The sequence below is a fragment of the Arvicanthis niloticus genome, chromosome 2 (genome assembly GCF_011762505.2).
Source record: "Arvicanthis niloticus isolate mArvNil1 chromosome 2, mArvNil1.pat.X, whole genome shotgun sequence".
In the NCBI taxonomy this organism is placed as follows: domain Eukaryota; kingdom Metazoa; phylum Chordata; class Mammalia; order Rodentia; family Muridae; genus Arvicanthis; species Arvicanthis niloticus.
The window spans coordinates 45,798,089-45,819,701 of NC_047659.1; the positions used below are offsets into that span (position 1 = coordinate 45,798,089).

Below are 21,613 nucleotides of genomic sequence, written 5' to 3' on the forward strand. Positions count from 1 at the left end.
GAGATTTTCATGATTTAAAAATGGGAAGAATATTGATTATGAAATACGTAGATGTACCTTTTGGATTGTAAGAGTTTTTTTGTTTGTTTGTTTGTTTGTTTTGTTTTGTTTTGTTTTGAAAACATCTAAAGAGTAGAAACTCTGTGGGTTCCACTGAGATACTGCAGACCCCTGGCTTCTCTTCCCTGTCTGCATCATCTAGGACTCTCTTCCTAGAGCTGAAATCCGTCTTCCAAAGTTCCTCTGGTGTTGCTAGTTCTAGAGAGGTTCCCAATGCTGCCCCATCACAGGGGAGAGAAAACAAAACAAACAAATAAAAAAAACCTAAAACAAAGCCCAGTGTCACAGTGGCACACACCTTTAAACCCAGCACTCAGGAGACAAAGGCAAGCAGATCTCTATGAGTTTAAGATCAGCCTGATCTACAGAGCAAGTTCTATGACCACCAGGGCTGCACAGAGAAACCATGTCTTTAAATAATAATAATAATCACAAAATAAACAAAACAAAACCAAAAACCAACCAACCAACCAAACATAAACAAAACCTAAAACAAGTATTAATAATGAGTTTCAAAAAGGACCCTGATACTAGAAAAAACTTGTGTTTGTTGTGAGTCAGCTTCACCCCTGTCCACTTCCTTACGAATATTTCCTGCATTGGTCTGAAATCCATTAGTAAAGCGCCTTTGTATTTAAGTAGCAGTTTAATTTAGGGCCATTTTGCTTTATTTATTTAATGGTTCTGTCATGTATACCAAATATAGCACCTCTGATTTTTAGAATGGTCAGAAATATATGAAAAAATTATCTCCTTCTTTCTCTGCCAGCATTCTCATTCATAGAAAAGAAAAATTCCTGTTTAAGATGTAAGAATCCTCTTTTATTTTCCTATTTATTTTACATTTTCATAGCTCACACTGGAGAAAAGGTCCCACAGCCCTACAGTTTATCAATTTATACACTATAAAATCTATAGTGTAGTTTTCAGCTTACGTCCCCTCTCCCCCACTTTTCTAAAAGCTAACCTCAGGTCCCTTAAAGACAGCAAACTAGAAACAAAGCCATTGTAATTTTATTGTCTCTACTTAGATATGGATCAAAACTTCACACTCCAGCCCACCCCCTCAGGAATCTGGGTCATGTTCATAGAATCTGTATTCTTTCTCTTCAGAACCCAAGACCATCTTCTAACAGTCTGGTCCATATGTTAGATACATATAAAGTTAATCACACTGCTTTGGTGCCAGTGTGTGCAAAGCGAAGCTGTAAACTCCAGCTGTGCGGAGTAACATAGTAACAATTATGAACTTTACTGGCTTGCATATGTGAGACTTCCCTAAATGAAATTAAATGTTGCTCAGCTGAACTGGAGGGAGGAGGCTCAGAGAGAGGACCGCTGAGATTTTAAGATTCAATATCAATAGAATGGATTCTCTTCTTCACACCCCACAGGGGTAGTTCAAATTATAAAGAAAGCAGATGAACTATCTTCCAGTTGATAAGGTTTAGCTCAACCATGCCATCTGATTTCCGGGTAATCACTGGCATCTGCCTTTGGCTGTTCTGATTTAGCCTGTAAGTGGCCCACCCCCAATTCGGATCATCTATGGTGCGCAACCCATAGTCCAACAATTTCATCAGCCATTTAGTGGCTTGCTTATAATATCAAAATGCCCGAAACAACCAGGGTTGAATAATTCAGACAGGGGTCGCTGGGGATGGGGGATGTCTGGTAATTGCTGCTCAGGGCTCTGACCTTGAACAAGAAGTTTTAGGACCTTTTGCCTCAGTTTCCTTCTTTATGGACTGATGAGCTTCATTGTGGCCTTGTTGTACTAAGGAATTAAATTTAGACCCTTAGCCTTGTGTCTACAGCATAGTAAAATACTCAGTAAATACTAGTACTTAAGTGGAGAAAAATAATCCAATTTCCAGAGTTACTTCCTTATTCTCCAGAAATTTTAAAGCGAAGTGATGTTAAACACTACTATAAATTCTATGTGTTGCTGGTAGTTTATGATTTCTAGCTTTTAAAAGTTGGACCTTCAAAAGGTAAGCAGGGAAAAAATAACGTAAGCCCTCAATCCTTTTTTTTTAAAGTTATTTATTTGTTTTTTTTATGTATATGAACACTCTGTAGCTGCCTTCAGACACATGAGAAGAGGGCATCAGACCCCATCAGATCCCATTACAGATGGTTGTGAGCCACCATGTGGGTGCTGGGAATTGAACTCAGGACCTTTGGAAGAACAGTCGGTGCTCTTAACCTCTGAGCCATCTCTCCAGCCCCCAGCCCTCAATTCTTAAGTCCTCAATTTAATTTTTATTTCCTAATTAACTGTCCAGCCCAACATTAATGACTCCAAGGCGATAGAAAAAAAGGATATTCCATAAAATTCTTCTTAGCTGGAACCCTTGATAGCTTTTTCATAACTCCCAAAATGTATGATGGAGAAGTGATGACTTGGCCACGTTTAGCTTCAACTAGCACTTGACCAACCAGAGCCCTAGAAGTCTCACATGGCTTCCATCCATCTCTCTGGGCTGCCAATGACACCTGTACCTCTGCTGCAATTTCGACTATGTGAAGAATAACCTGAACAGGACCACTCTCTTCCCCAGGCATAGCAAACATTTGTCCAGCTCTCCACATGATCAAATCCAGCTAGTAAAAGCATGCAACTGGATTAAGCCTTCTTCACAAGTGGCAGGTGTGAGACAAACCCCAGGCGGTTTGACCCTGGATGTCTGTCACATTTTTAACCATGGCCTCTCTGCAAGTCAAGCATCACACAACACAAGCAAAGAATCTGAAATACAAAAGGAGTAGGGCAGAACCAGAAACTAGCAAAGAGCTCAGACATGTGGAGTTGTGGGCTCTGCGGACTTTGAGTGCCTTGTGAATAAAATTCAGCGCTACACAATGCATTCATGTGTGCATTCATACACATTTATTGTTTGCTATGAGACAGGCACATAGAGACAAATGCCAGGTATAGAATGAAAGTGAATGAATTTTAGTGCTTGCCCTAAGAACCTTAGAAGCTAACAGAAGTCAGAGGCACCATGTTAGTTAGCTGCCTGGGTAGTTTTCCATGTGGCATCATTAAGGAACATTTTTTGGCTTTGGCAACATGTGTACTAGTGTTTTGTCTGCATGGGTATCTGTATGAGGTTGCCAGAGCCCCTGGAGCTAGAGTTACAGACAGTTGTGAGCTGCCATGTGGGTGCTGGGAATTGAACCTGGATCCTCTGGAAGAGCAGACAGTGCTGCTCTTAACTGTTGAGCCATCTCTCAAACCCCAGTTTACAAGTCTTATACCAGGCACTGAAAAACATTTTCAAATGAAGAGGAACAGAAATAAAAACCCAGTGATTTTTTTTTAAAGAGTTTGTGATATCTTAAAGAGATGGAATCATTTCTGCAGCCCTAGAGATTAAAGTTAATATAAAGTAGTATTTCTGCCTTGAACTGAGAGGACTTGGAGTGTGTTGACTAGCTTTAGCCACTACTTTGGCTGGCTTTTGTTCTCTATAGCTGCTTCCTCCTCCTCTTCCTCCTCCTCCTCTTTTCTCCTTCTCCTCCTTCTCCTCTTCCTTGCCCTCCTCCTCCTCTTCCTTTTCCCCCTCCTCTTCCTTCCCCTCCTCCTCCTCTTCCTTTTCCTCCTCCTCTTCCTTTCCCCCTCCTCTTCCTTCTCCTCCTCCTCCTCTTCCTTCTCCTACTTAATTGTACCCTCAGTAATTAATTGCATCCTAAGTTTATAGAAGTGAGAATAATTTGAACATTATTAAATGATAGATCTTCTATTTCAGGCTGTCTGGGACATCAGAGAAAGCTTTGGTTTGGGTTCCTTTAAGGACATGGTTGGGAGTTGTTAATTATGCAAAAATCCTTTAAAATGTCAGACAATTAAAAGACAATACAGAGGCTGGAGAGATGGCTCAGTGGTTAAATGCACTTGTTGAGGACCTACCTGGGTTTGGCTCCCAGCACCTAAATGATGGCTTATACCATGCATGGGTCCAGTTTGAGGGGATCTGATGTCCTCTTCTGACCTCCGAGGACACCACCAGGTGTGCATATGGTGAACACACATTCATGCTGACAAAATATTCACACACATAAGTAAATCTGAGGAAAATGCTATTTTAAAGCAGTATAAAACCAGGAAAGCTGTTTTATAGGGTTCTGAAATGTATCATAAAGATGTATTATAAAGATAAAGTTGTATAGTCAGAAAAGAGTAAGTGTGTTATCTGGATATTTCTTCCTTCCCAGTTCATCCATTACTGTTAGTGCACATGAGATGGATATGTGCCTGACTGTGCTCACTGTGGTGTATGTGTGGAAGTCAGAGGACAGCTTTTATGAACCAGTACTCTTCCTGTTCCTCGTGGTGAGGCAGACTCTCCTATGTCTGCCATGCTACAGCCTGCAAGCTACACGGCCTAGGAGATTACAGATGGCTCTTCTGTCTCCACCTCCCATCTTGCCGCAGGAGTTACTGTTCTCTACATTTCTTTCTGTTGAGTAGGTGTGGGACAGGCTGGCTTCTTATTTTGTTTTTATTCCTTTACTCCACAAAATGATGACTTTTCTTTCCAAATAACCATCCGTTCTCCTCTCATGAGAGATTTAGCAATGTCTAAATGGGAAGGGAACTTGTCCACCCACGCTGCCTACTTATTAATATCAATGCCTAAAATCATAGATAAATGTCAGGGAGAAAGGAAAAAAAAAAGCCACCACGGACAAAATCTAATAATACACATTCTCTGCTCCTTGGGCACCTGCTATTCAAATTCCATGGCAATTCTAAATTTCCTCCGTGTATCAAATCTACAACTAGCCCTGTTACAGATTTACATAGTTACAGAAAGATATTGTAAGTGCCTTTTGACATATAAAATGTAATCTGTTTTACACAACTACTGAATTTAACTCTTTTGTTTTATTAGCCACCAAGTTAGAAACTTCGGTGAATAGATTTGAGGCCCTGCAATCCTCATGGAGGCACAGGTCTGGCCTGGGAACTCCCCACATAGTCAGCACAAACTATGGTCTGGCCAGGAAAGAAGGCCAAAGCTTTGGAGGAAGGAAGCCCGGGTCAGAATTAGTTGAGAAATCAAGTTTGAATCTGTTAGGTCTTCCCAAGTGAGGCCCTCCATTAGGATTGGATAAGGATCATCCAACAACAGCCCAGGCAGGTGAAACCAGCATGGGAGATGGAAGTGGGGTATAGGGAGATGTGGTAGTGGGGTGTATAGAACTCTCTCTCATCAACCTTTGCTGATACTTTCAGGGAAAGAACTGATAGAACCTTCAAGAAGGTTCCCTCCAGGGACATTCACCATTAACTTGGGCAGGAGACTCCCTCGAACAAAGCTGCACCAGAGACAGTACCAGCACAGGCTTTGGTAGGATATAGACAAGAAGGTATGCTTTTTCACATTGGCCGGTGCCCTGCAGCAAGCTCAGACAGCCTTTTGGGGCAGCAGAGGGCACTCAAGTCTGTGGAACTACTGAAACCAATGACCATGCATTTTGGAACAATTCTTATGAGGTAACTGAAGGTGAAAAATCCTCAGTAGGCAGGAAATGACCACCTTTTAAAGCTCCACTTCGGTCTTCAGACCACCTGCCTCTTCCTAACTTAAAGGTTGGAAACAGGAGAATGAGGTGGGAACCTTTAAGCCCTATTTCAGATTCCTGCATAGGATCTCAATGTTACTGCTGTTACCCAAGGATTGCACCCCACCCAGGAAACACATGGGTAATCACGGTTTCCCAGAAGCACAGGAAGAGACTCTGGGCCAGGAGGGATGGATGCTCTGTGTGAAGATGTTGTCCTGGATGAAGCTCCAAGAATGCTTACCATTTGAAAGGAGTGTGAACGCTGTATTTACATGTAAATGGAAATAAAAAGTTCTTACAGGTTATGTTTCTGGAAGGTGTGTGTGGCAGCCTGGGTGGCTGGGGTCTATTGTTTATTTGTGCTGTAAATTCTTTGAAATGTGTTAAAATGCTTCCCGCTCATTATAAAGCTCCTGCCACCCCTGGATTACGACTTTGATGTCACCAATCCTCCTTCAAAGGGTTCTTTGCAGGCTATTAATCACAGTTTAGCCTCTGAAGATATCACCAGAGAAAACATTTGGACATCTCTGTGCTAGACTCACTAAAACTTTGAGATCTTGAGCATCTTGCAAAAGCATACGTCGGCCTTTTCTTTCATTGACAAGTCTTCCTTCTGTTGCACAAGGCAAAATAGCAAATAGTAAAAAATGCAAACAAACACCTCCACACCCGGGGGTTGGTGAAGAAAGGGTGGAGGGTAAATCAGGAAGGGAAGAGAGAGACTGAGAGGCTCCTCAGCCTGAAAGGTAAGCCACAGGAATGAGTGTAGTCCCCATATCTGTTTACACTTGCTTTTCACTAATGAATGTTCACAGAGGGGGATGGGGAGAGCTCTTCATTCACCTTTTATGCTGTGCTGTAAGACCTATATGAACTGTTCACAGTAAATGATAATAGTGAGTCTGATGGTCACTTTTCCACGTGCTTGGGAGCAGAAGCCTTTCAGATTTTGAGTTTTTAAAATTTCAGATTTAGATTTGAGAATATTTGCATCTGCATAATGAACTGTCTGGGAGATGTGACCAAGTCTAAACACAAGATTTAGGTTCCACATATATGTGTATAAGTACCTGAAGGCAATTTCTACCATATGCATATATACATATAGTATTAGTGTGTGTGTGTATATATATATATATATACACATAAATTCATGATACAGGTTATGTACATATATACACACTTATGTGTATATATGTTTTATATATATATACACACTTATGTGTATATGTCATATATATACACACACATATGTATGTATATACTTTACATACTATATATCAAATATATTATATATGTTTGATCCCCCTCATCACACACATATACACATACCACACTATATATCACACATATTATTATAATATTGTATTATATATAATTATTATCTAACATATAATATATACATGTATGTATTATATGTATTATATGTATTATATTACAAAGATAATATATATTATTCCATGCACAAACCTATACTATTATTATACTAGAGATTGAGCCCAGGGCTTTGCACATGCTAAGTATCCAACATCATATATATGCATACATATATATATGATATACATTATATTATTATGTATTATAAATATTATACATTATATTATTATATATAATTATCTAATATTATATACTATATATATATATGTTGTATATGTATGTGTGATGCTGGAGATGAAATCCTGGTAGGCAAGTGATCTTTGAGTTTTACCTCTAGTAAACTCAAAACTATTTTACACAATATACATAGTAAGTGTTTGTTATGTAGCTGGGATGTAGTTCAGCAGCAGAGCTGAAGAGCCGACACCTAGCATGTACAAAGCCCTGGGCCCAGTCTTGGGTATAATTTTAGTATAGTTTTGTACATGGAACATAGTTCCAGGGCGGGTAGGGTTGTTCCACTTGCGGCATTCTATCAGTGCTCAAAGGTTTTGCCTCTTGGAACCTTTTGGAGTTTGGATTTTGACATGTAGGCACACACACCTTGTGTCATTAGACCATACTCATTGTTGAAACCAAAACCTTTGACACTTTTCTTATGGGAATTCTATAGTTTCAAGTCTTATATTTAAATCTTGAATATTCAACCACTTGAATTAACTTTTTAACTTTTTTAGCTTTGTGTGTGTGTGTGTGTGTGTGTGTGTGTGTGTGTGTGTGTGTGTGTGTGTGTGCTTGTGAAGGCACAGCAATACTGTGGTGTGCATGTGGCGGTCTGAGAACAACTTGTGGTAGTCAGTTTTTTCCTTCTGCTGATGTGGGACTCGGGGATTGAACTCAGGTTGTTAGACAGCAAACTGAGCCATTTTGCCAGCTGAAAAGTTTGTGATTTTTAAAAAATTCTTAGGATACCAATCAGAAAACTCAGAAAAACACAAGGATGTTAAGGGGAAAATTATCCATAACTCAGTTTCTTAACTTTTCCTTCACTTTAAAGTATTTCTCTCTCTCCCTCTTTTTACTTCTTTGCTCAGGTAATTTGGCGCAAACCAGAGTGAGGATCGCAGCGTCCTCAGGATCTTTGCCTCCACATTTCAGTGTTGGGAGGGCCAAGGTGAGCAGTTGATTTGTTCCTCTGATGGGATCGGGAATCAGAGCATGCCGCACGCTTCTCCCCATCTGCCTGTGCAGTCTGCAAACGTGACCTTCGGTGTTGGGGAAACAAGGGAAAATTTAATTTGAAAGTTTAGGAAATTTGAATCATGGAATTCTTGCAATCCTGGTAGCCAGAAAAAATACCTCATGTAGAGGATGATGACATATGCACAGAGTCTTTCTGGAAAGAAGATAAATAGTTTTCTGTGAGACTAACACCACCTTGCAGAAGGTGAGACCAGACAGAATCAGCAAGGAGAAAAACAACAACAACCACCACCACCAAACAGTTTCCTGTCCTCTAAAAGTGAGTTATGTGGGGGCCATGTTAGGAGGGTTCATACATATCCAACCATAAAATACTATCCAGCTGTTTGGCCCTTCCAACTGATGCTCAGACAGGACCACGAGGAGCACCTGATAGATGTCTATTGTGTCTATTGTCTGTGGTTCAGCTTCCATGGCTTTAGCCACCAGTGGTTAATCATGATTCAGATTCAAAAGTATTAAATGAAAAACCTGGTAAAGAAGTAACTGGTAAGTTTTACATGTGCGCACACCTAAGGACAATATGAACTCTCTTGCTCTCTCTCTCTGGGCTCTGATAAGAGATGAGTCATCCTTTCACCAGGTGAATCCAGAACTGTACACTAGTCCTTTAGTGGCCATCTCAGCTGTTAGGTTACCTGTGACATCACAGTCCTTTTTTTTTTTTTTCTAACCTAATGTCTCTCAAACATGAGATGCTGTCAATTTTGATGTGGGGAGGGGGAACCCCACAAACTTCCTAATACAGTTATTACAGTACAATTTAGCATTGATAATTGTATTATTACTTGTTGTTCATCTCTTACTGTGCCTTATTTACAAGTTAAACTTTATCATACAAGTGTATGCACAGTAAAGGAGGCTTGACAAAGCCCATAACTTCAGGCATATTTTCCAGTATATCCCCTAAGGATAAGAAAAAAACACGTCCTAACCTGAAAATCAGTTAGTTATCTTACAGAGGTTGGAGTAATAAGTAGTTCTTATCTCTGAATTTTCTTACTTTTTATTTATATAACATATTAACTTACTTAATTAAAAAATAACCAATTTGATTACATATAATTCCATTAAATATTACTCCAGAATTGATACAAATGAACATACGTATACTTTCTTGGGAATAAAAGATTTATTTGATCATAGTAGACTCTAAAGATTTTATCTAACAATAAATTTTATGCCCATATTGCGATTACGACCTATTTGAATCTCCCAATTTTCATGTTGTTTCTTTGTGGCAAGATATCAGGACTATTTACCATGGCTATATGGGCCCATGAGAGGAGCATAAGTACTCCTAAGAACTTCTTGATCTTACATGAGAATTTGGTTTGTATTAAATGCGGTTGATTCTCATTATTTGTAAAAACTATGATCTGTAATGTCACTGCAAACAGCAATGCTGAACACTCACTGCCCCTAGAGGGTAACACAGGGTCAGGTTCCAGCAAGAGTCTGGTCAGAGCCAACCTAATCCTCAGTTTATGTGATTTTGTTTGAAGACACCTAGTTATACACACATGCACACATATACACACACACAATAGACACACAAATACACACATATACACATTTACAGGCACACACAAGCTCACATACACATGCAAACACACACACACTCACAGACACACCTTATAGTCTACCTTGTTCAGTGTTTTTATAAAAACTATATTTCACTCACAGCATCTGTGCCATTAAAGTCACAAACAGTTTCACTGTAATTCCCGAGGGAAGCTTGTCAGCACACGTCTTCTGCCTGGGGCTCATCACCCTCTTCTTGTGTTTCGAAACCCTATGCATCACTTCAGCATTCTACTTGGGGACCCCCCAAACTGAAAAGTTACCAATAATCCACATGTAAATGCTAAACCAGAAGCATTTCAATAGATCTTGAGAGTAGACGTGTGTGTGTGTGTGTGTGTGTGTGTGTGTGTGTGTGTGTGTGTGTTTGTGTGTTGTAGGAGAGCTGACCCAGAAGGGCTGGCTCTGACTTTTTGACTGTAACCCAAAAGTTGGGCACCAGCAGACTCCTGTGTTTTCCTACTAAGTACATTCTGTCAATGACCAGGAAAAAGCATTGGTGGTTGACATTGTGGCTACAGATAAATTTTAGCAGGCAAGCAAATTAACAAACGCAGAATCTATACATTATGATAGCCTATAGTGTGTGTGGGAGGGGGATTCCTTTTTTTTTTTTTTTTTTTTTTTGGAATTATTGGCTTTCTAGAAAATTCTAAACGAGATTATAACACAAAAAGATTCCTTGTTGTCCAGATCTCCTTTCTTTCTTACACTTGATTTCTGATTTTGGAGTCTTGCTGAGACCTGTGCCCTGCCCTTCAAGCCTACAATCCAGCCTGGTGCTATCTCCCTCCCTGCTTCATACAGCACTGTCCAGACCTGCCCACGTGAGAAGTGTGCAGACCAGTGTGTGGTCTACATTTAAAAGCATACACGTGATAGGTACACGGGACTGGAGTTTGCTTGTTCTTTGAAAGCAGATGGGCTGAAAGTTCTGATTAAGGCATTCAAATTTACAAAAGACAACAACAATAAATAAACAAACAATACCACACAGAGAAGCGCGGGGCCCACACCTGTCATCTCAGCTCCAAAGTCACAGACACAGGGCCAGTCTGCATTCAAGACCCGCCTGTGCTAGTAAGACTTCCTCAAAAAAACCAAAGCAAAACAGAAAAGTCACCATTTGGGTTCTGCCTCATCTAAGGGGACACAGAGCCCTTGATGAAGCTGGACTTCGTAGGATGTAAAAAGGTTACTGTGTTTTTCACCTATCATAAAATTCCTGGTTTAGAGCTTCATTTCAAAAGACAGACCTGGGACTTGGGAAGTGAGGACCCAGCAGCACAAGGAAAGTGTATTTAATCAGCCAGGCAGAGATACTTAGAGGACAAAATGTAGCAAGCCTTGTTAGTTCAAATCCTTCTTGAGGGCCAGTGCAGCCTCCTTCCTTGTGATGTAAGCTAAGACACCTGCATGCCTTTAAGTGGGTCAGAGGGAGTGACCTGCCCAGGCTTTATGAAATGCTTCAGAGAAGAAAAACAAAAGGCTAGAGAGGCATTCCTGCTTCTGCTGTTTGCACAGATGAAGGTGGGGGTGGGATGGGTGCATCCTGCACCCTGGCTGCACTAGTTCTCCGTCACAGAGCCTCGGAGAGGGGCAGCACAGCGCTATAGGGCCTTTTCTTCTTGAGAGCTGGGTATATCTATCACCTGATAATAAAAGTTCTTGGCAAAGAGCCTTGTCAGGAAGATGATTAGAGACACTTCTGAGGTTTTAGGATGCAGATGGTGAGCACTTACCCAGACAAGGAGAAAATTCTTCAGCTCTTCCTTTACTGCTAAGCTCTGGCTGGTTTGTGGGATTTAGAGTCCGTGTCTTTATGGCAGAGTAAATTCAGTTGACAGACGAGGCAAATCTTTGTGATTATGCCATACTTTCAGACTTCCTCCGTTTTGTAAGTTATATGAAAGCACACAGATAGCAGTGCACAGTGACAAGAAGTAAGGCTTAGAGATGGAAACCGGTTCAGCCCTAGGCACAGCAGACACCGCCAGCACGACTGGACCACTTACCTAAACATCTATGAGCGTTGACTTTTTCATTTGCATAGTGGAATAAAAACTGTTTTTGCATCAGAGTATCACTTTCAGAATTCTGTGACAGTGTGGGGAGAGTGTTCTCATTCACAATATACTTGGTATTGCTGTGAATTTTGACAGCCATCTAAGGTTCTGTGCATGAGTCTATATGACTATAGAAGCCTGCTCAGTAGTAGGGGACCAGAGTCTGTGACCCAATGAGTTAAGTTACGCATAGAGGACTCTGAGCTAGCACCACACACAAGGAATCACGGAGGATAGTCATACCAGCAGAAAGTGAGCTTGCTCAGCTCCTGCTCACTTACATTAATGAAGTCCTTAAAGTGGAAATGATACCAATAGGGAGCCATTTTTTTTTCTTTCTGTAAAATGTAGCACTACCTAAAGTTTTTGAGGACTTAGACTCATCAAAACCAGAAGTCAAAATAAATCCTTTGGCCCCAAAGTAGCTTCTTTCTAGTGTTCTATCACAATGATAAATGTCTTTAAAATGGAGCAGCCTCATAGGCCTTTGTCCAGTTTCCTTGAATGTCGTCTCTCCTCCTCCTTTTCCTCCTCCTCTGCCTCCTCTTCCACCTCCTCTTTTTTTTTTTTTTTTGAAATGTCTTTCAGAATTCTCTTTATAGTATACCCAGTTATGTCCTAAACACTTCATTTCCTGAGGTTATTGACTAAACAGACCTTCAGGTTTTGAAAAATGAATGAATTGTCTATACCCTCAAATCACTTCCCTCTTCCTCTGCCTCTAGGTAGACACCCTGGAGGTAATCCGACATCCAGAAGAAACCACCAACATGAAGAGACAAACCATGGCTTCTTACTTCCGGGTATGGAGGCTGTCTTTTCTGTGCTCTACCTGTTTCCAGAAAGGACTAGCCCAACCTTCCCATATGTCTTACTCAATGTTCTACTGAGGTGAAGAGTCACCATGACCATGGCAACTGGTATAAAGGGAAACATTTCATTGGAGCTGACTTACAGTTTTAGAGGCTTAGTCCATTTTCATCAATGCAGATGAAATGCAGCAAGCAGGCAGACAAGGTGTTGGGAAAGTAGCTGTGAGTTCTACATCTGGAATAGCAGGCAGAAAGAAGAGAAAGACACTGGGTCTGGCTTCAACATTTGAAACCCAAAGCCCTTGTCTATGACACATTTTCTCCAACAAGGCCACGCCCACTCCAAAAGGCCACACCTCCTAATCCCTGTCAAGTAGTGCTACTCCCTAATGCCCAAGCATTCAAATACGAGCCATGGGAGACAGTCTTATTCAAGCCACCACACCCCATGAGGTCCAGACAACAACAGAGTCCATGGAACCAGGCCAAACACAAATGCCAGTTAACAAAGAGGTGGGCAACCAAGTCTACATACCACGTTCCAGGCCAGCCGGACCTCCACAGTGAGACCTTCTTTCAGAAACTAGAGAGAAAAGGATTACGAGGAAGGAGGAGGCTGCAGATAAAGAATACCACACACACAGTCCATTTTGTTGACTGTGCTGGGAGTCTTTGAGCAGCTTCTTGGCTTAAAAGCGACGAGAAACACTTTCCCACCAAATAACAGCACTTAATAACATTTACAATGTGTTCTTTCAAGTTTGGACCCTGAGGAAAGCATTGGATATTCATAGGTTTGACTGACCCATTTGCCTAAGCCTTATTGTTCACATTTCTGCCGCCCCAGTCTCTGATATTCTATCTAGAGAAATGCTCCTGTTATGTGAGAACAATGCATGTAGAAGTGTTCTATTAAGTACACTTATAGTAAAGGTAAGGCACCTGGGCCCTTCCACCAGTTTGCACTAATCCTTATGAAACAGCGTTTGGAGACCCCTTAGAGTTGGTGTGCACTGGAAGAGGTGGTTCAGGTAGCGTCATGGTCGAGGTGCCGTTGTTAGGAGAAAGCAGGAGCTGATCTCACGGACAGAGAATGAGGTGGTAAGATTGAGTTGGCATAGAAAACCATTCCATGGACAAGCCGAAGAACAGGACTTGGGAATCAGCACTGTAGATGGAGGAAGGTTCCTTAATGGAAAGCTATCAGTGTCCAACAAAGATGGTGGAGTTTCATAGGCAGAATAGAACTGGGCTCTCAGTGTGTGTGGTGGTACTTCAGACCTTGAAGTCCAGGACTCCACGAATGCTGCCATTCCTATGACAGTGCCTCCAGCAAGCAGTTCTCGGTGCCTGCTTAATTTCTCTTTGATATTTGTGATTTCCCTTCCTCAGCCTAATTTGGTTCTCTTTACCAACCATGTTTTTGTCCTAGTATCTGTTGCTGCATATGCACGTTCGTGTGCATGTGAGTGTGTATGTGTGCATGCGTGTCATGTGTGTGTGTGTTTCCCCTTGAAACTTGAAGACTCTTTGTCTGTGATGTCATCCTCAAGATTTACAGTGTCCCTATAAGAGGACAAGTCTCTAGCTTATAGATTTCAAAAGTAGGACCACGCCAACCAGTTTGGTTTCTTCAGAATACTGGTCTCCAAATGCTAGAGCAGAACAAGATACCTTGGTCTGTCAGGTAAGACCACTTCTGGTCATTAAGAGGAGTGACTTCAGAAGACTGAAACTCATTTTCTGTGTAGTTTGTGATTGCCTCTGAGAACTCTAACAATGGACTACCCCGAGGGACACACCCTTGTCCCACAAGCACCCTTCTTGTTGTTCATGGTTTCTTTTCTGTAAGGTGTATAACAGTTGACTATCACAATCCTTTCCTCTAATAATCTTTCCTTATTCCTCCTGCTCCTCCTTGTCCTTCTCCTCCTCCTCCTTCTCCTCTCCTCCTCCTCCTTCTCCTCTCCTCCTCCTCCTCCTCCTTCTCCTCCTCCTTCTCCTCCTCCTCCTTCTCCTCCTCCTCCTCCTCCTCCTTCTCCTCCTCCTTCTCCTCCTCCTCTTCTTCTCCTCCTTCTCCTCCTCCTCCTTCTCCTCCTCTCCTCCTCCTCCTCCTCCTCCTCCTCCTCCTTCTCCTCCTCCTCTTCTTCTCCTTCTCCTCCTCCTCTTCTTCTCCTCCTTCTCCTCCTCCTCCTTCTCCTCTTCTCCTCCTCCTCCTCCTCTTCTTCTCCTCCTTCTCCTCCTCTTCTTCCTTCTCCTCCTTCTTCTTCTTCTCCTCCTCCTCCTGTTTCTTCTTGTCCTCCTCCTCCTCTTGCTCCTCCTCCTCATTCTCCCTTTCCCTCCCTCATCCTTGTTACCAATGTTATTGGTATGATTTGCTGTGACTGTCTAGTGGTTCTCAGGTGAATAAAACAGCATGTCCCCATGCTGGGTACCATAGTATGTTATCATTTTGGATAGTAGAGGGCATTTCAGGCTAGAACATGTTCTTAAAGGGGTTTCTGCCCTGTAGAGATTCTGCATTGGCGCCCGGCTCTTTAAAGAGTGATTTCAGCCTCATGGCAGCTGGAGGGAGAACTTACCTTGCCATCTCCTGTTACTGATTTTGTGTTCTTTCTTGACAATCTCTAGTGATTCACAAGCCCCGCCCCCACTGCTCTTCAGGCCCTTGTGAATGGTCCCTCCCTTCTCATTTCCTGTTTGTTCTCTCCTTGTTAGTACTCTCTGATGGATCTGCTCTCCAAAATGGTGGTCGGACAGCCCCACTTTGTTCGTTGCATTAAGCCTAATGATGACCGCAAGGCCCTGCAGTTCTCTCAAGACAGAGTCTTGGCCCAACTTCGATCCACAGGGATCCTGGAGACTGTCAGCATCCGCAGGCAGGGCTATTCCCATCGGATACTCTTCGAAGAGTTTGTAAAACGGTCAGTGTCCTTGGCTGTGTGTGTTGTACCTAACCTTCATTCACCCTGTCTGTCTCTGTCCCCTGGAAGACTGATTCTTCTCACATGCAATTGTTATTAATACCAGCTGTCATTTACTTGTTTAAATGTTGCATTTATATTACAGCAGACAATTCAAGAATGGGCCAGGCTGTTGTTGGATCACATTTTTTAAAAATGTTCATAAACACTTTGTGTTATAAATTCTTAAGTTGCAGATTTTCTGGATATTCCACAGTGGTAACAGAAGCAAGCTATATTCTGGAGGACTTGAAGGTGCCCTAGCTCCCTTCCCAGCCCTAGGGTCTGGTGCAGTATACTATTACAGAGGTAACTGGTACTCTCCCAGCACCTAAGCTGTTAGAAGAATCCAGGGTGTTTTAGGTACTATCCTTAAGAGTGTGGTCTCAGTTACCTATAGGACAGTCCAGTGAGCCAGCCTTTCTCTGCTCTGCTTGAAAGGTGAAGCTCTTAGGACACAGAAGTAACATGACTTTTCCAAGATCCCATGTTATAAATGAAGAGCCAGGATTTGAACCCCAGCAGGCCAGCTTCACCCTTTACATTTTTAATCGCCCCAATCCAATGCATTCAGTCTGTGCTTATTATGAAACTCAACTGCAAACGAGTGGGGAGCGGGGATTCCAAACCCAGAAGTTGCCTTATCTGAAGACGCTAGCCTGCTTTTCTGTCCACTGCTGGTTCAAGGCACCTTAGATGCCACATAGTCGCAGATAGGACTTCACTGAAGAAATAATTAACAACACTGCAATAACAATAAAACTCTCCTTTGAGAAAGAAACACACCTATTAAAGGATGTGTAGAGTGAAGTACGAAAAGCTTATAAAATCTGTCTCACCTGCATTGCCCTTTTATTCCCATTCTGATATATATCAGAATATATATGTATTATGTATATATCAATATATCAGGATATATATGTATTATATATCTATATCTATCTATATATATATATATCAGAATATATATGTATTATATATCAATATATATCAATATATATCAGGATATATATGTATTATATATCAATATATATCAGGATATATATGTATTATATATATATAAAAATAAAATATACATATTGAAAGATAATCTTAAATATATAATATATGATATATGATAATGATATATATGACATGTACATGTGACATATGACATATAACATATAACACATAATATATATCCTAAACATATATAATTAATGTATATGATATATAATATATATATTATATATATCCTGAATATTATGTGTGTATATATATATACATACACACATACACATGCATACATATACATATATATATATGGTAGGTTGCTTCATCGAATCTTCCAAACTCTGCTAAGTTCCATGAAAAAGTTAAGGGGAAAAATTCTTGCAGTAGGTCTTCTAAATTTAAATAAGAAAGAAAAAATATTTTAACTGTATCTTTAAGCCTTGTTTTTTTCCTTCAATCATAAATTTAGGGATGTACGAGGGGGGAGCAAAGATAATTTTAGCTCCCGTGTATAACTATTTTTAGGCACAAAACGTTGAATACGTAAAAACATTTAAGAAAACGGGTCAAATGCTAAGCAGACTTGTGCCTCTTTGTTCGTGATCAGAGAACCATTAGGCAGATATGAACAAGAGCTTCAAAAATGTCAGTAAATCTGAGCGTATCAAAGATTTCCGAGCCAGAGAGTTAATTGGTATTTGGAACCTTTGAACAACTAAACAACGAAATGGATGAGCTAGCAGTCTCCCCTGATGTTATTCAGCAAATAGGCGCTCTTATCTTCTCACTCGGGAATGCTATTTTGTCAACTCTTAGCAGGAAATAGGCAGACAAAGCAATCAAAGGCAGGGAGCAGAGGCGAGAGGTTTATCAAACAGAGGTAAATAAAAGGTAATGTTTCCTTAATGTTGCTCTCCAACTCTTCCTGTTTTCTGAGACTCAAGTCTAAAACATGAAAGGTCCTGTTTCTTCCGTCCGGTGTGACCTGGAATAGACACCGTCATCCTTAATCCCCCCATCACTCAAATCTGTAGACTCAGCCAAGCCTGTTTCCTTTCTGTGTCCTTTTTAAATTTTCTGGCACAGTGCCTTGGGAGAGCTTTATCTTCTCCTCAAGTCAAGGGCCTTTGAGGAGCTCATTGTGGAGCCAAGTGAGTTGGACATCTTTATCTTTTCTCAGGTAGACACTGAGGGACCACGTGGCAGTGCTGGGCAGGTACTGAGGTTTCCTGGAAGCCAGGCAGTTGAGGGCATCACAGAACACCAAGGAGCAGCTTCAGGTTTTCTGCTCAGTAGGCTCTGAAGCAGGTTGCCTAAGAAGGTCTGCCCTGGGTGGACACATTGGCCTACATGTGTTGAGTGCAAGCAAATGCCTAAGGAAAGGACCAAGGCTAATACTTTGTTTACTCTAGAAAGTTGAGCGATTTCGTAAAGAGACCCGAGTTCGAGTCTCTTTTTAGACATATTAACCAGGTGACCAAACACAATAAAAGATGTTCTCTTCAGCCTGGCAACAAGGCATGCTATGCAGGATCCCACACAGGCTTGCTCGCAGTCACAGCCTCTGGGCAGGAGACCTGCACACACACAAACACACCTTGTTCATTCATTGCACAAGGAAACTCTTGTTTTCTGTTTTTCCATGGGGCTGGGGTTAATTCCCAGCACCTAAATAGTAGATCAAAACCATCTGTAACTCCAGTCCCAGAGGATCTAATACCCTCCTACAATCTGCATGAGCATCAGGCATCCCTGTGATGCACAAACATACATGCAAACAAAACACTCATACATAAAAAGTAACAACACTAATAGCTGTTAAAAGGATTGGCTTTATCTACTAACACATTCTCATATTCTGAAGATTCCAGGGTTTTTTTTGTGTCTTCATCAATACCTACTATTGTTGGTCTTTTCATTTTAGCCATTCTACTGAGTGTGAAGGAGTTTCCCCTAGTAGTTTGACTTCCATTTCTACAGTGTCCAGTGAGTGATACAAAACATCTCTCCATGTGATTATTGGCTATTTGTGATAAGTTGTTCTCTACCATTGAAGTGATTCAATTCAAGCCAGATTAGAGTATATGAAGGCAGGTTTATTGGGAAGCTGTTCTCTGATGGGTGAGTTTACTGGTACTGAGGAATGAGGCCAGGGAAGTTGCCATGGGAAGGGAGACAGAGGGGAGGGGGAAGAAAAAGAAAGAGCATGCACACAATGGGAGAGAGAAAATGCAGAGACAGGGAGAGAGGGGGAGACCAGAATGTCTGTGTTAAATAGGGAAAAGCTTCTGGGGGAGGGGAAGCCCAGCCCTTCAGCCATGCCCTGTAACAGGTACTGAGGGATGCTGGGAGAATCTGGAGGCCAGGTCTGCTTTAATATGGAAAATATGCACCTCAGCTGCTTGTCCTGAGTCTGAATCCCAACATCCCAGGCTTTTGTTGATAACAAATGAATAAGAGGTGACATAATCATCTATGACTACTTACTGCTGACATTGACGCATCGTTATTGGGGGAGGAGGCGCTCAAAAAGCTGGAATGTTGGCCAGGTTTGGGAAGAGCAGCAGGCTTCTGTCCAAGCTCTGTAGGACTATCTGTGGCTAGGCACAAGAAGATCCAGTTGAAGCAACTTGTGAGGCTTTCAGGGAGCCAGGTCAGAGCTCTTCGGATGCAGTAAATACCTGGACTTGGCAGGATGCTGGGACAGATATGTATGTTAGTGGCTGAAGATAAAATTAAAGAGTTTGGGGAATTTATTTTTTCTTGGGTGTACATTTGAAACTTTTAGGCCCATGGTCTTAGTAGTTAGAGGGGAGTGGGGGTGGAGGGGAGTCCCAGGACCAGGGAAAGGGGAATAGTCAGGTGGGGAGGGAGACAGGCTATTGATTGACTGTAGTTATCTGGAGGCCATTTGGCCTGTGAGAAGTAGATTCATGTGGATTCCCTGAAGCTTGTAGGAATTTTCTTTTAAGTTTACAAAAAGAGATAAATTTTAGATATGTTAGTATTACCACTGTTAAATGTTAGAGCTCTGAACTTTGAAGTCTCAATACAATAGTAGCACAGTGAGGGGAAGAAATTAGAAACATTTTTCACTCCTTTTACATACCTTAAATCACCTTCTTCTCACTGTTTAAGTTCTTCACATCCTCCAACCTCCCTACCTTGCATTTATTTACCAACCTTAAAACAACTTCCTAGACCCTCAAACACTTCTTTCACCAATCAAGTCTACAAACCCCTCAGACATGGAAAGGACAAATTATGATCTAAATAACCTATATATTAGTTAAAATGACAGAGACTAGTCCAAAGTCCACTATTTAGACAGTTGTCTCAGGTTCCTGTTGTCTACCTGGATTCACTGGGGACACAGGTCTGGCCCAGCAAATCTGATAGGCCTTCCTATAGAGGAGGAACTTGGAAGACTAACCTTGAGGCATGTCCAGTATCCTGTTTGTCCACAGTTTGGGCAGGGTCCTGGCAGGAGACAAGGCATTAGAGAAGTCTTGCTCAGTGGTTAGCATACCATCATTCAGGGGAAGTCCTTTGTTGTTGTGCCGGTATCTTTTTGGAGAACTTAGGGAAGTCACTGCTAAGACTTCGGAGTCTCTGCCATGGGAAGTTTACGAATCTTAAATGCCATAATCAGCAGGTCTCTGAGGTGCCTGAGGACCAACTATCTATCTATCTATCTATCTATCTATCTATCTATCTATCTATCTATCTATCTATCATCTATCTATTATATATTTGAATAGACAAACTTTGCTTGTTTCTAGTTACCCTTTGTAAGTACAACCTTGAAAATATATACAGGTGGGTAAATAAAGCCTATTCTTATTAGGTTTGAGCCTTAAAAAAAAAACTCGTGATTTTTGAATTGAAGATCTTCTAAATATTAAAATAAAATTTTTAATCACAGATACAGTTTCATAGAGACTGGTAACTTTGCTGAACCTACTTATGGCATCATAGCTTTCTGTATGGCTTAGTTTATCCAAACGGCTAAAGCTTAAAAGACAGAGAAGTTAGATTTGGCTGTCAGCAAGGAACTGAACGCCTTTGCCCTCCCCTCACCCCCCTGAGTTAAGATGGTGGTGAAGCTATGAGTTTCCCATAACAAAGATGGCTGGTAGTCGTGTGGCTGCCCTTAATTAACATGGCAGTGAATCTTATTTTTTTCCACAGTCAAAATGGTGGCCACTGGGGTACAGCTAAGCAGCCATGACAGGCGATTTAAAGTGAGCAGACTACTCCCTTACCACCACAGTTGCCATCACCATCACCACTAAGGCCTCGAATGGATGAGAAGGAGGTATGGGGGACAGGGCTAGGCAGCACCTGGATCCATGTGTGTGGAGATGCCTAGCTGCTGAAGTTGTGCTTCAGTGAAGGAGGGGGAAAGGAGCCTTTATGTTTCCCCAAAACATTGGACATAGAGATTTCAGACCATTTAGTAAATTTTTCAGTTTTAGGTCCAGCAGCACCAATTCTTCCAGGAAGGCTGAATTGTGCAGCATCCAGCAAAAGAGCCTGAGGAGGGGAAGCCTCAGGTCAAATGTCTTTAAACCCAAGGCTCTTTTCCCTGCCTTACTCCCCATACCTCCCTCTTGTCTATGCCCTCAGACATATGTGATTAACATAGGTATTATGTTGAAGTAATTATTTAAAACGGCTGCACCTGATCTGTCTTGTGTTACAGAGCCACCATGTTCCCAACTAGCCTAGGCCTGAGGCCACGAGCAGCCTGTGCTCACTGCTGCTGCCGCCAGGGCTCAAGCTGCTGGCTTAGGCGGGCCAGAACACTGGCCCTGGCACCTAGGAGACGGCAGTGTGCGAGATGGTAGTGTGGGAGATGGCTCTGCCAATCTTCCACGCTGTCTCCACAAGGTTGGGCTGAGCCCAGACCATC

The 21,613-nt window shown here is 41.7% G+C and overlaps 1 protein-coding gene across 1 annotated transcript in view; it reads left to right on the top strand.

Annotated features, from left to right (window-relative positions):
* The window catches only part of Myo3b (myosin IIIB), a 340,938-nt gene that overhangs the window by 176,275 nt on the left and 143,050 nt on the right, over window positions 1-21,613 (top strand). Inside the window, exons 26-28 of the mRNA XM_034495370.3 lie at window positions 8,112-8,191; window positions 12,656-12,733; window positions 15,461-15,666. Coding sequence (XP_034351261.3) covers window positions 8,112-8,191; window positions 12,656-12,733; window positions 15,461-15,666 — 364 coding nt within the window. The remainder of the gene's footprint in view (window positions 1-8,111; window positions 8,192-12,655; window positions 12,734-15,460; window positions 15,667-21,613) is intronic.